Here is a 14630-nt window from a genome sequence, read left to right on the forward strand (position 1 = left end):
AGCCCTTAAACTAGACACATTTTAATATCGAACAGTAGAAACTAGGATGCCACTCATTAGAAACCTCAAAATAATCACAGAACAGTGTCAAGTACTCAGAGAAAGCTGAAGAAGCCAAGACCTCAGAAGAATCCACATGTCCTGGTACTTCCCTGAAATGCAGTTAACTCTACCCACACACATTGAACCGTAATCAATTTTTTCAAAAACGTGGTTAAGAGCTTTACATTAACTTTTATATTTTACTCAGGAAGGTATCTGCCTGTACTTGAGATTAGCTCTCATGTTCCAGGAAATAAATACAAATTCACGATATGCCTTGTGCTCACTGATGCCCTGTTTATATAATTTTAGTCCACTAAATGTAATTCCACAGAATATGTTCTTGGTAATGTAAAAAATCTAATTCCTTGAAGAAATACTATCATTCTCTTCTCCAATGGATAGATACAATTTTTAAAAAGTATGTAGAGAGCTGAGTATCACTCCCATGAAAGACAAAAAAAAAAAAAAAAATGTATAATTTTGTTCCAAAATTTAGTCTTACATATTTCTATTAAGTCTTTCAAGGATTCCAGAGAATCTTTTCATATCTCCATTTCTGGAAAGTGAAATCAATATAGAAGTAATTTGGGAACTTGAAAATGGCATTCATTTTTTTCAGCAGATGCCAAATTTTTGACCGACATGGCTCCCACAATTACTTTGTTACCATCAGTCCAGTCAGTTAACAGGTTGTAGCAAAAGATTCGTTTTTGTAGACACTGCTGTTTAAAGAGAAGAGAGAGAGATTAATTTAGTGATTATAAAATGCACAAATATTTAATTAAAATATTTTGAACACTTTTTGTTGGATTTATTAGCAGTGTGACTCCACTTTAACAAATGTAGATTTTTTAGTTAAGTCTGGCCAAGGAAGTGCAAAAATAGTCAATATGACAGCAACAGTAGGGCAATAATATATGTTAGTTCAGTTAATGTATGAATTCCTACCACCATCAGAAAACAAATATAAAAAGCTACATCTTTAATTCTGTACCATTTTACCATTTGGTATATTAAGCCTAGGAACTAGAGGCACAATTAGAAAAAAAAGTTCCTCAAATACTAAATTTTCATCCATTACAGTAAACAGACCAAAACCTGAAAATTTCAAAACAATCTATTTTCCAGAAATCTCCTTTATCCAAGTACTAATCATTTAGTACACAATTTTCTAAAAATAGGAAGACAACAGCTTCATATTAATCATAACTTTTTTAATTAACAAGTAGTGGATAGGACACTTTGAGATATTGCTTACTACATACTGAGATAAACAGATCTGTTATAAATTCAGAAACCCATTTACAGAAAAGTGTGCTTACACATAAATATGACCAAATTTATGTAAAGCCCCAATAGGTCCTAAGTACATGCAATTACCATGTAAAAACAAGACCATGAAATTGATGTAAAAATGACAAAATCACTAAGTCACCAAAATTAGAAAAAAAAGAGAATGAAATGGAAACAAAAAAAGACAGTTAATAAAACATAAGGAACCTAACAAAGTAGCTTTAAAAATAGGACATACTAATTTTTCCATTTTCAGAAGTTTTGAATCAAGTATTCCCAAAAACTGCCATTTATAAAATGACATTCTAGTAATCTACACTCCAATTTCAAAGCATTCCAATTTAGAGAGCTTTGACTACTCCTTTCCCCAGCCCCAAGCTTCAAATAATGCAGGGAAAACAACAATTAGAAAGAAAATATTCCAAGGGAATGGTGTAATCTTTAGAAAAACACACTTTCTGCTTCCAGAACCTTTTAAGACCCACAGTCAGCATTAATAACAATCATTTTTCCTACATCCATCCATTATTTTCCAATGTCATGTTAGAGATGAATAAATTCTTTGAGCCCATAAACTGAAAGATCAACAAACCTGGTTTTATTATGACACCATATTTTTGTCATTGGTACTGCACAAAATTATATACAAAGAAATATATACAAAATGTTCAAGTATTAGTTAAATTTCAATTCAAGGCTTCTCTTTCAAAAAGCTACATTTAACATATTCCATAAAGATAGCACAAATTAGTCATTTCAAATAATTTTTCCAACTACTTTTGGTTTATATATATAATTCAGTAGGCACTAAAAATCCATGCAGCTGCATTGTGAGGGGCTTGCTCCTGCGATTAGGTATAAGCAGGTTCATCACTCCAGGTTGTGAGTTTGGCTACTACCCATTCATGCTCAAGTGCAGTAGATGATTTTACAAAATATGCTGTGGTGCACTGGAAACCAGAGACCAATTTAGGTCTCAAATCTTATTATCTAGCAACAAAACATTTACAGTTGTGCAAGAACAAGGATTCCATTTTCATAACCAAATAACAACAAAATAAAACATTTTATGCGTTAAGATAGCTTACATCTTTGGACTGCTGGAAAATACTTAGTTATGAACATTTTAAAAACAAAAGACAGCAGAAGCCCTGATATTACCTCTTTTTCCTCATTTCTTATACTACCTTTTAAAATAAAGCAGGAAATGTGGCCAGCAGCTGGTCCCGTCTCTTCTGCCCCAACAGCTGTATCCACTTTAGCACAAAGAAAAACAAGGATGCTAAATACGTATATACTTTATCAAACAGTGATGTTTCACAAAGAATTTCTTAATGTGTCTTACACTGAAGGACACCATAACTCAATTGATACAACTGGATAATAGTAACAGTACTTCAAAGAAAGAATATGTCCATCTTTGGAAAAATTGTGTCAACTGGGTCATTTAAGTGGCCAAAACCACTGAATTTTGAAAGCTATTTTTAAATAGGCCAAATGCTTTTGAATAAGAACAATTAAGATTCTTTGTGAAGCCTCACTTTACACTTCTTCATTCACATTTCACAATCTTCATTATTTAGTCATACAAACATAAATTTAACCTAAAATTTTAATACATCAAAAATAAAGTTATTCAACAATTTATTCATACTCAGTGATACAGTAATCACTGTGCTGGTCCTCAAAGAAATATTTCATCAACCATTTTTTTTTCTTTCTCCAGTTAGCTAACACAGGATTCTGATACGTATATTAACTTCCAACTTCTCTAAAAGTGAGAGATTAAAATCTGTTAATCTGAACAGATTGTATTTCTATATCTTCTATTGAAAACTAAAAGGCGTTCTTAAATATTTAAGAGATTTCTGTCATCTCCAGCAAAATAGCTATCACATTTGTGCATGCCCCAAATAACCTGTATTGTCAACCTCTGAAAAGTTGCTCTAAAATTGGAATTCCAATTTGCACCTTGTACAACTCGGAAGTTCCATCCAACTTCACCTGTTTCACTGTATCCAAACTGTATCTCTATAAGCAGGTTTCAGTGTACAGTTGGAACCGATGTCATCCAAGGCCATGTCCACACTGGGGACAGAAGAGCTAGGTACACGCAAGTTTGAACAAGGGGACACATTAACAGCTATTTCAATCAGGAGAAGCATCTTAAACACATTGACCAGCACAAGTCTGTTTCCAGGGTGGACAGGGCCCAAATCAGATTCCCCTCCCACCTTCCAAAAAAGAAAAAAAAAAAAAAATATCACACACGCACACACACATATTGAGATGTTGCCCATTAGACTAAGCAGCAGAGCATGAGCGTTACGTGAAGAGATGGATCCTTACCAGGTTGTGAGGCGGGAACGACTGTTCTGTAACCCCTACAACGGAGCCTGGCAGGAAGGAAATCACCTAAAAAAGAAACTGTCAGAGAGATTTAATAGTCACATGTTATCATTTGGAGTTGGTTACAGTGTCACATTCATGCTTTTAGCTAAACACTTAAAGATTCAATATTACTTTTTTCCTCCTCTGAAATGTGTCCAGTGAAGATGTCCCACTAAGGTGTTTTACATGGTGTAAGGGAGTTGAAAGGGGTAAACGCGGATAAAGAGCAGATTACTTGACCCTACATTTTAAGAGAAGACGACGCCTTCCGGGCGCACGCCGAGCAGAACTCCACCGACACCTTATCCTTGTCCACATGAAGACACACTCCTCCCGCTGAGTCGTCCTCTTCCAGCAGGTCCTGCTGCTGCTTTCCCACCGGCAGAGCGTAGTCGTGGTCACCGGCGGGCGAGTCTCTGAAGAGAGAAGTGGTCAGTCGCAGTCCCACGCCGCTCAGCCGGCTCAGCAGGCGAGCCAGTCCGGTCTCGTTGGCTAAGACGGCCCGTAGGTAGCGACTCTCCTCCTGCAGTGCTTGCACGCGTTTGCCCAGCTCCCGATTCTCGGCCCGCAGCTCCTGGTTCTCGGCTGCCAGACCCCGGACTCGACTCTCCAGCCCCATCACGTACTCCTTCTTCTTCAGCCGATTAAGACGGGCAGCGGCCGCCGCCGCCTTCCGGGGGCTCTTCGTCGCTGCCTGGTGGTTGTCGTTAGCGCTGGTGCTGCCGCTGCAGCCGCCGCCTCCGCCCGGAGACTTTCTCCGCCTCTTTTCGCCGCTGCTACTGTCGCTGCTGCAGCCTCCGATACCGTTTATCAACCTCTGCAGCAGGTCGGAAAAGCGCTGCATCTCGGCAGCCGCGGCCTCGTCGTCATCGTCCCCTCTCCACAGGCCACCGTTTTCCGAACCGCCGCCGGACGAAGAGAGAGGCCCAGGCGAGCTAAGCCCAGGCTCCAGATGCCAGTCCGGTTGCCGGGGGTCCAGCAGATCGGCCAGTTCCAGCCCAGACAGAAAGTCCATGTCCTCCGACTCCTCCCTCGGGACGCTAGCGATAGCCTCCTCCTTCATCTCCTCGGGCGAGGGCGCGCGCACGGCCACGCCGCCGCGGCTCCCCCTCCCGGCCTCCAACTCGCTCTCGTCGCCGCGCGGCTGCCTGCGGCCGGGATATCCGGCCGCCGCCGTCTCTGCCGCCGCCGCCGCCGCTCGGGTCAGGTCCGGAGGCCGCGAGCAGGCCGCGACCGGCGCCGGACTCTCGCTGAGGGTCGGGGAGTCACTGCCCGAAGCCGCCAGCAGCTTGGTCAGGCTATGCCTCATGGGGCCCAGCGGCGGGCCCACGTAGGCCCCGGCCCCTCAGACCGGGCCTCGCGGGCCCCACGGACCCCAAGCCCCAGCGTGGGGAGCAGGGCGCTGGCCGGAGCGAAATGAAGGGGAAGGTCCGAGTACCCTCCCGCCTCACTTGGCCTGTCGACCCCCCGCCCCGGGGCGGGGGGCGGGGAGGAAAGACGGGAGATCTAAGCTGCAAGGCCGAGCGATGACTCGACCGCGCCACCCAGACAACGACCTGGCCGGAAGTCAGTCGTTCTAGCCCAGCCCCTCCCACTGCGTTTCGCGCTCCACCAGGCTCTGGTATCGCGAGAGTTCACGGAGCTCTGGAGTGGGAGTAATTCCTGGGCTCCAATGATGTCATAGTAACCGCGGCAAAAATAACAAAAGCCCAGATTTGTTGAAAAAGGACTCTACCCTCTGTGTCCTTACTTTTTAACCCTCTACATTCTACTTTCCACTTCCAGTGGTACCACTCTCACTTAGAATTTACCTTCTAGATACCAAATTTATGAATTACCGTCAGCAGCGTTAATAAGGAAACTGAGGTCCAGATTGACGCGTGATAAAGCCATGACAAACCCCCCCGCGATAAGAATTATGTTAGCCATAAACTCGTTTAAAGTTTACTCTGTGCAAAGAATTTAACTTCACCAAAAAGTAAATTAGTCTTTGCCTTTGTTTCCTGAGAAAATAATTCTAAACCTTTGGCATTCCCTAAGCAGTTGAGGTGCTTTATTTAAAAAAACCTCCAGAATGTGGGGGGGGGGGGGCTCCACCAGGCTAGAGACAACATAGAAACCTAATGCCAGCTCTGTACTGATCTCAGCACGGGGGGAGGAGGAAGGTAGTGGCTCCATCAATCACATTAATATTAAAAACCCGTTGCCGTGGAGTCCATTCCGACTCAGAGCGACCTCACAGGACGGAGTAGAACTGCCCCATAGGGTTTCCAAGGAGCGCCTAGGTGAACTGGAACTGCGGCCCTTTTGGTTAGCAGCCTTAGCTCTTAACCACTACACCACCAGGGTTTCCACGTTAATATTAGCCAATGGTTAATTTTCTATTTCCTCTTTCTAAAAAAAAAAATCCTCATTGTATCTTGCCTGAATTGAGCGATGTTTTTGTTTTGTTTTTTTTTTTTAACAAACAAAATGGTCTCCCTGTATGCATAGAGATTTACTGCTCAAATAAACCCTAAAAACAAACGCAGTGCCGTCAAGTCGAATTTCTTTAAGCTTTGATTACTTTTTAAACAGCAGTTACCCTGGTTTTCTCAGGAGTTTAAGACTGGTAACCAAACCATTCTTGAAATTTCTCCTTACTCCCTTCTTTTATAAAACAAGATCTTTTCACTCAAACACTGCAGAGTCCTAGAAGAAAGAGATAAATAAGCAAATCATTTATATTTAATTTTTTCCAGCTTTTTATTATGAAAATTTCTATAAAAACAAAATATGAAAGAATAGTTCAGCACCCACTCTGATTTAAAAGTAGTACCCACTAACCAGATTCAACAATTGTTAACATTTGGCCTTATTTATTTGTATACAAATGTTTGTAAATATAATTTTTTTCCCCTAACACCCCAAGACACTTCACTCCTAAGTACTTCGGCATGCATCTCTTAAACTAAGGCCATTCTTCATAAGCATAATACTATTAGTACCAACTCCATTTTTAAATAGTCAATCTATCAAAATTTTCTTCACGGTTTCTGGTTTTGGTGTTAATCTACAAAAGACCTCCTTAGCCCAAAATAACACTAATATTCATCCATATTTTAGCAGTTTTTAACAACATGAGTTATTTAAATCTTTATTTCATCCAGAATTTATTTCAATACAAAATGTGAAGTAGGAATTTAACTTTTCAAAAGGCTATCTGCCATAATAAAATTTATTAAACAATCTGTGCTTTCCCTACTGATTTCCCAGCATGTATGCCATGTATTAAATTATTACATATACTTGGATCTATTTCCGTTCTTTTTCTTCTATTCATTGATCAGTCAAGTTATTCTGGAACAAAAACCATTCCATTTTTATTGCAGTTTTATAATATATTTCAATGTGTCATAGAGCAAGTCCCCCCTCGTTCCTTTATCGGAATTTTCTACCTCTACATGAATATTTATTCTTCCAGATAAAAGCAAAAAAAAAAAAACAAACCCTTTGCATTGAATCGGTTCTGACGCATAGCAACCCTAGGCATAGCAACCCTAGACGACAGAGTAGAACTGCCCCATAGGGTTTCCAAGGGGCGGCTGGTGTATTTGAACTGCCAGCCTTTTGGTTAGCAGCTCTATAACTTAACCACTGTGCCACCAAGGCTCCATTCTTCCAGATAACTTTAGAAAATTTTTCAATTTCAATTTCACTAAATGTGTCTTATACAATTTTTGCTACTGGAATGGATTATTTCTTTTCCTTTATATTTTCTAAATGGCTAATGCTGCTATATAGGAAAGCAATTGATGTGCTTTGTTAAATTTTTAACTGACTTCCTCACTGAACTTTCTTAATTTTCTTTCAGCTTATTCATTCAGATTTACCTGGCAGACAATTATATTACTTATACATATAATGACCATTTTGCCCCTTTCTTTGCAATACTTATTAGGCCAATAACGAAGTAGCACTTCCAGACTGATGTTAAATAATAGTGTTGATAGCCAACTTTCTTGCCTTATTCCTGACTTTAATAGGAATGCCTTCAGTGGATTTTTTTTGTTAGGTTAAGAAACATGTTCCTATTTTTATTTTACTTACAGCGTGCTTCCATTTGTATTTTACTTAGTGTTTAGCAACATGAATGGTTATTTCATTGAATGCCTTGCCACACGAGTCTCTGGAGGGAAGAAGCTAATAGAGCTAGGTAAGAGTTCTCTAAGGTTCACTACCCTAAGGTTATTGTGAGAGAATTGAAAACTATATAATCTTGTATGTTGGGGAAGGAATTTGAGAAACATAGCTAAATAAAAGTTGTGCAAAACCTGTCCCATCTAAAGCATCTATGTTACTCTGCATCTGTCTATGATTGCAGGACCAGAGCTAGAAAAAGAGATAATTTATTCAGCCATTACACACACACACACACACACACACACACACACGGCCTACTCTGAGCTACGTATTGTTATAATCATTGTGAATATAGTGGTAAACCAAGCTGATAAGGTCCCTGTTCTCGTGGAGCCTACTTTATAGTGGGAGAAGACAATTAACAAACAGAAAATATTAACTAATAAAAAATATTATGCAGAAAATTAAACAGCAGTAAAGAAATTGAAAATGCAAGAATAGTTATTTTAGAGGGGATGTCAATGGAGGACTCCCTGAGGAGTTGAGATTTAAGCTGAAAACTGAATAAAAAGAAAGGAACCCGCATGCTAAGATAAAAGAGAAGAACATTCTAGGACTAGGAAATCACAATAGCAAAGGCCCTGAGAGCAGACTTACCTTGGCGTATTCAGTAATAAAGGCAACATGGCTGGAGCAGAGTATGCAAGAGGAGAAATCATAGGCAATGTCTTACTGTACATGTTATCTACAACTGAATTATATGTTTATAAATACACAAGCATTTCTTTGAAACACTGAGGAAGAAAAATCCTTAAAGTTTCTAGCAAGCATGGAAAACAAAATGAAAATTTTAAATATGTAAAGGATAATTAAGGAGCCTTGGTTGTGAAGGAAACCCTGGTGGTAATGGTTAATAGCTAGGCTGCTAACCAAAAGTTTGGCAGTTTGAATCCACTAGGCACTCCTCGGAAGCCCTACAGGGCAGTTGTACTCTGTCAGATAGGGTTTCTGTGAGTCAGAATCAACTCAATGGCAAAGGGTTGGTGGTGAAACAAGTGAGCCTTGGTGGTTTAGTGGTTAAAGTGTTCAGCTGCTAGCCAAAAGATCTGCAGTTCAAATCCACCAGCAGCTCTTTGGGAGAAACATGTGGCAGTCTGCTTCTGTAAAGATTTACAGCCTTGGAAACCCTATGGGGCAGTTCTACTGTGTCCTATGGGGTAACTATGAGTCAGAATTGACTCGACAGCAGAGTGTTTAGTTTGGGGCGGCAGTGTGTTCACGGGCAGTTCACCTGTGAACTGAAAGGTTGTTAGTTCAAACACACCAGACCTGGTGACCTGCTCCCATAAAGATTACAGCCTAGAAAATCCTATGGAGCAGTTCTACTCTGTCACATAGGGTCACTATGAGTAGAAATCTACTCTACAGCATTCAACAACAACAAAGGGTCATTGATCTATCCTTCATTTAGTGTTTCTTTTCCCATAACGTGTTCAACCCTTTTTTCCCCTGTAAAATCTTAAATTCTTTAACCATTCTCCAACCTCAGGAGATTTCCAGGGCCCAAACTGCCAAGCCAAGCCACTCACAAATTGCTAAGCAACAAAAGCTGTGAGAGACAATGTTTGTCATTGTTTCAAGTCACTAAGTTTTGGGTACTTTGTTAGGCAGCAACAGATCCTTTAATACATGGGGTTGAGAGTGCAGGCAGCAGCAGTAGTTTCCTGATCCCTGGAGCAGAGCTAAAGCAGAGTTTTCTGGAAGCCAACCTATGTACATAAATTTGTCAGTTGGAGCATCATAAGATAGTGTCTGATAGATTAGGATAAATTGTCAGCTGAGGGTTAGGAGGAGAAAACCAAAAACCAAACCCGTTGCCGTCAGTAGATTCAGACTCATAGCAACCCTACAGGACAGAGTAGAACTGCCCCGTAGGGTTTCCAGGGAGCACCTGGTGGATTTGAACTGCCAGTCTTTTGTTTAGCAGCTGTAGCTCTTAACTGCTATGCCACTAGGGTTTCCATGAGGAAGAGAGGAGGAATTAAATTGGAGGACTTAGAGGGAGGCCTGGGGTACAGTGGTTAAGTATTTGGCTGCTAACCAAAAGGTTGGCAGTTTGAATCCACCAGCCACTACTTGGAGAACCTATGGAGCTGTCCTACTCTGTCCTATAAGGTCACTATGAGTCAGAATTGACCTGATGACAAAGGGTTTTGGAGTCATGAAAATACGGAAAAACTGTTGAAGGGGATGAAGAGGGGCTGACCAAATATGCTGGGGATCCAGCTGGTCTTTGAGACTATGTCATTTAGTGCTCAACAGCAGGAAACAGAAACCAATCCAACTGTTTTAAGCAGAAAGGAATTTAATACAGAGAATTAAGTGCTTACAAAGTCATTGGAAGGACTGGAGGAGGAATTCACATTAGCCTGGGAGATAAAAAATGCCTCCCGGTACAATGTGACCAGACAGCGCAATAGGAAGATGCTATCTCTGCCTCAATTGGGAAAGTGGTAAAACAGAAAGCTGGAATGTTGGCTTCAAGAACCCTCAGCTTTAGCTGTGATCCAGGGATCAGGAAGCTACTGCTGCTGCCAAAACTCTCAACCCCGTGTATTAACTACCTATTGCTACATAACAAATTACCCAAAACATAGTGGCTCGAAACAACAATAAACATTATCTCTCACTGTCAGTCAGCAATTTGTGAGTGGCTTGGCTAGGCAATTTTGGCTCTGGAAATCTCATGGGGTTTATTCAGATGTCTGCTGGGGCTGCAGTTATCTGAAGGCTTGATTAGCGATAGAGGATCTACTTCTAAGGTTGCTCACTCCATTGACTGACAAGTTGGTCCTGAGGGGAGGCCTCAACTCCCCCTTTCCATAGGATTCTCTATAGGACTATGTACTATATGGTGGCTGGCTTCCCCTAGAGTGAGTGATCCAAGAGACCAAGGAAGAAGCAGCAATATATTTTATGACCTAGTCTCAGAAGTGACATACCTTCACTTCTGCAGCATTCTACTGGTTACACAAATCAGTCCTTATCACTGTGGGAGGGGACTACTCAAGGATGTGAGTTCTGGAGGTGGGAATCACTGGGAGCTATCTTGGGGGCTGGCTACCACATGCCATAACACTAGCGACTGAACTAAGAGAGCTTTTGCAGAAAAATCTAATGCCTCGAAGAATGTGTTAGGCAGCAACTGGCCAAATCAAAGGGGAAGAGCCTCCTGCCCCATTTGTACTTTCCAAATACAGCTGCAAAGGAGTCTGGGAAATAGAGTTTGCCTTTGTATTTCTTTTGTTTCAGCTTTTCAGTTTCTGGAATATAGGAAATCACCTTAAAAGGGAGATTGAAATGAGTGATAAATACCAATCTATCAGATCCTCCCCAAAGACCATGAATTCATGATACTCCAGCACTAATACCTAAATTTACTGGGTTTTCTATATCAGAGAATTTGAGCAGAAATGGTAGAGAATGCAGCTGAATCAGGGTTGGGGTTCTGCTAAGTGGATGCAGCAGAAGAACAAATATGCTACAGAGGCGAGAGTGCTCATTTGAATGTAGTTTGCCTCTCCATCAGTGAAGTATACTCTGGAAGGGCAGGGAGTGAGACCATGAGGGGATTTTACAACTGGATGAAAACTGAAGAATTAAGGGATTTGCTGTGTTTTAGGAGCCCTGGTGGTGCTGTGGTGAAGAGTTCATCTGCTAACCAAAAGATGGCAGTTCAAATTCACTAGCACTCCTTGGAAAGTCTTTACCAAGCATGATGTCCTTCTCCAGGGACTGATCACCCCTGATAACAGGCCCAAAGTATGTAAGACGTAGTCTCACCATTTTTGCTTCTAATGAGCATTCTAGTTGTACTTCTTCCAAGACAGATTTGTTTATTCTTTTGGCAGTCCATGGTAAATTCAATATTCTTCTCCAAAACCACAATTCAAAGGAGTCAATTCTTCTTCAGTCTTCCTTATTCATTGTTTAGCTTTCTCATGCAGATGATGCAAATGAAAATATCAAGGCTTGGATCAGGCTCACCTTTGACGTCAGGCCCTGCAGCTATGTGAGTCAGAAGAAGCCTCCAGCCTGACTCACAGACTTAAGACTTTCCAGCTTCTACACATTACTCATTTCCACATTGAAGGTATCTGTTAGAGCAACGGAGCCCTGGTGCCATAGTGGTTAAGAGCTTGGCTGCTAAACAAATGGTTGGCAGTTTGAAGCTACCAGCTGCTCCTTTGAAACCCTATGAGGCAGTTCTACTCTATCCTATAGGGTCACTATGAATCAAAATCAACTCAACGGCAACAGGGTTAGAGCAGTACCCCATTCCAGATACCAATTTTCTGTCTTAGTTATCTAGTGCTGCTATAACAAAAACACCACAAGTCGATGGCTTTAACAAAAAGAAATTTATTTTCTTACAGTTAGGAGGCTAGAAGTCGGAATAGACATCTTTGGTTTTCAACACCATAAAGAGGTCTTTCACAGCAGAATTGCCCAATGCAATTCGTCTTTTGATTTCTTGACTGCTGCTTCCACGGGTGTTGATTGTAGATTCAAGTAAAACGAAATCCGTGACAACTTCAATCTTTTCTCTGTTTATCATGATGTTGCTTATTGGTCCAGTTGTGAGGATTTTTGTTTTCCTTATGTTGAGGGGTAATCCATACTGAAGGCTGTGGTCTTTGATCTTCATCAGTAAGTGCTTGGAAACCCTAAGGGGCAGTTATACTCTGTCCTACAGAGTCACTATGATTTGGAATAGACTCAATGGCAATGGGCTGGAAACCCTAGCAGCGTAGTATTTAAGTGCTACAGCTGCTAACCAAAAGGTTGGCAATTTGAATCCAGCAGGCTCTTCTTGGAGACTCTGTGGGGCAGTTCTACTTTGTCCTGTAGTGTCGCTATCAGCCAGAAATTGGGTTTGGTTTTGATTTAGGGCTCTTTTGGATTATTTTTACAAGCACTGCATATTTGCATGGATTATGTGTAACTCCTAGTGTGCAAGCGTATTTCTATTCCTTTATCTCCCTCTCAAGAAAGCATTTCTCAGTGCAAATAAATGAGAACTGCACTATTACGGACTAATCTGGAATCTGATTTATTTTAAAAGGATCAACATTGGTTACCAACTAAAATAGTAAAAAATTACTTGTATTTCCACCAACGAATTAAGCCCCACAGTTGCTGCCTCTGAAATTCACAACTGCTGCTTTGGTGGGAGAAGGGAAAGCAGATATAGAGGTTTGGGCATGAGAGCTTTGGAAGGGTAGGAGCAGAGCTTTTCAAGTTCTGATAGCAACAACTCCTTTCAAATGGAGTTGTTTTGTCTCTCTTCCCCAGCACCTCAGGCCAAGAACATGGCTGACATGTTCTTGCTTACCATGGCCAATTCCAAACAGTCTTTCCCCTCTTTCCTTCAAAATCCCCAGCCTTTTTTGGTTTTAAATATAGAAAATTTAAATATTGAGAAATTTCAATCACCCACAGAAGTAGAGACAATAGTATAATGAATCCCTATATACACCCAGATTAAACAATTATCAAGATTTGTCACACTTGTTTTAGCTGATGTGTTTTAAAAGTAAAATCTAGACATCATGTCATTACATTCCTGTTATGGATTGAATTGTGTCCCCTAAAAATAGGTATCAATTGACTAGGCCATAATTCCCAGTAACCTGTGGTTGTCCTCCATTTTGTGATCTGATGTGATTGTTCTATGTGTTGTAAATCCTAACCTCTATGATGCTAATGAGGCAGGACTAGAGGCAGTTATATTAATGAGGCAAGACTCAATCTACAGGATTAGGTTGCATTTTGAGTCAATCTCTTTTGAGATATAAAAGAATCAAGTGGAGAGAGAGGGTACCTCATTATCACCAAGCAAGAAGAGCCAGGAGTGGAGCACATCCTTTGGATCCGTGGTTCCTGCACTGAGAAGCTCTTAGCCTAGGGGAAGATTGATAACAAGGACATTCCTCCCGAGCAGACAGAGAAAGCATTCACTGGAGTTGGCACCTCAATTTCGACTTCTAGCCTCCTAAACTGTGAGAGAATAAATTTCTTTTTGTTAAAGCCATCCCCTTGTGGTATTTTTGTTACAGCAGCACTAGATAACTGAGAGAGAGCTGGTATCCAGAATGGGATACTGCTCTAACCCCATTGCCATTGCGTTGATTTTGATTCATAGTGACCCTATAGGATAGAGTAGAACTTCCTCATAGGGTTTCAAAGGAGCAGCTGGTAGCTTCAAACTGCCAACCATTTGTTTAGCAGCCAAGCTCTTAACCACTATGGCACCAGGGCTCTGTTGCTCTAACAGATACCTTCAATGTGGAATTGGTTTTGGAATTGAGTAACGTGTGGAGGATGGAAAGTCTTAAGTCTGTGAGTCAGGCTGGAGGCTTCCCCTGACTCACGTAGCTGCAGGGCCTGACAAACTCAAGATCGCCAGGTAAATTGACAGGGCACTGGCTCACAGGCTACGGGGGCTGATGAATCCCAGATTGGCAGGTAAGCTGCTAGCTGAAGTCCCAAGAATCAGAGGTCAGATAACGAGCCAGATTCCAGAGGGAGCAAAAGCCAGCCAGCTTTGCCAGAAAGTCCACATGTATCTGATGCAGGCCACACCCCCAAGGAAGTTCCCTTTCAACTGGTTGGTGTCTTATAGCAGATCTCATCATGGTGGTGATTACATTATGTCAGACCCCATTATGGAGGAGATTACATCATTACATAGCTGCCAGACTACATCTTAACTGTCA

At 41.3% G+C, this 14630-nt stretch overlaps 1 protein-coding gene across 13 annotated transcripts; it reads right to left on the reverse strand.

Moving 5' to 3' along the window:
- Nucleotides 1-319: 319 nt before the first annotated feature.
- CREBZF (CREB/ATF bZIP transcription factor) lies at nucleotides 320-5314 on the reverse strand. Of its 13 annotated transcripts, none has more exons than XM_064288776.1 (4): nucleotides 3975-5314; nucleotides 3688-3765; nucleotides 2526-2594; nucleotides 320-767 (listed from the first exon to the last, which is right to left on the reverse strand). In XM_064288776.1, exons 1-2 carry the CDS (start codon nucleotides 5036-5038, stop codon nucleotides 3750-3752), a joined length of 1080 nt encoding a protein of 359 aa, XP_064144846.1. In that variant the 5' UTR covers nucleotides 5039-5314; the 3' UTR covers nucleotides 320-767; nucleotides 2526-2594; nucleotides 3688-3749. The 13 variants fall into 13 exon arrangements, with proteins under 13 accessions (XP_064144846.1, XP_064144848.1, XP_064144845.1 ...); XM_064288778.1 differs by adding an exon at nucleotides 3343-3441 and having other exon boundaries at nucleotides 320-2594; XM_064288775.1 differs by having other exon boundaries at nucleotides 3343-3765.
- Between the last annotated feature and the right edge of the window lie 9316 nt (nucleotides 5315-14630).

The sequence above is a fragment of the Loxodonta africana genome, chromosome 7 (genome assembly GCF_030014295.1).
Source record: "Loxodonta africana isolate mLoxAfr1 chromosome 7, mLoxAfr1.hap2, whole genome shotgun sequence".
Classification (NCBI taxonomy): domain Eukaryota; kingdom Metazoa; phylum Chordata; class Mammalia; order Proboscidea; family Elephantidae; genus Loxodonta; species Loxodonta africana.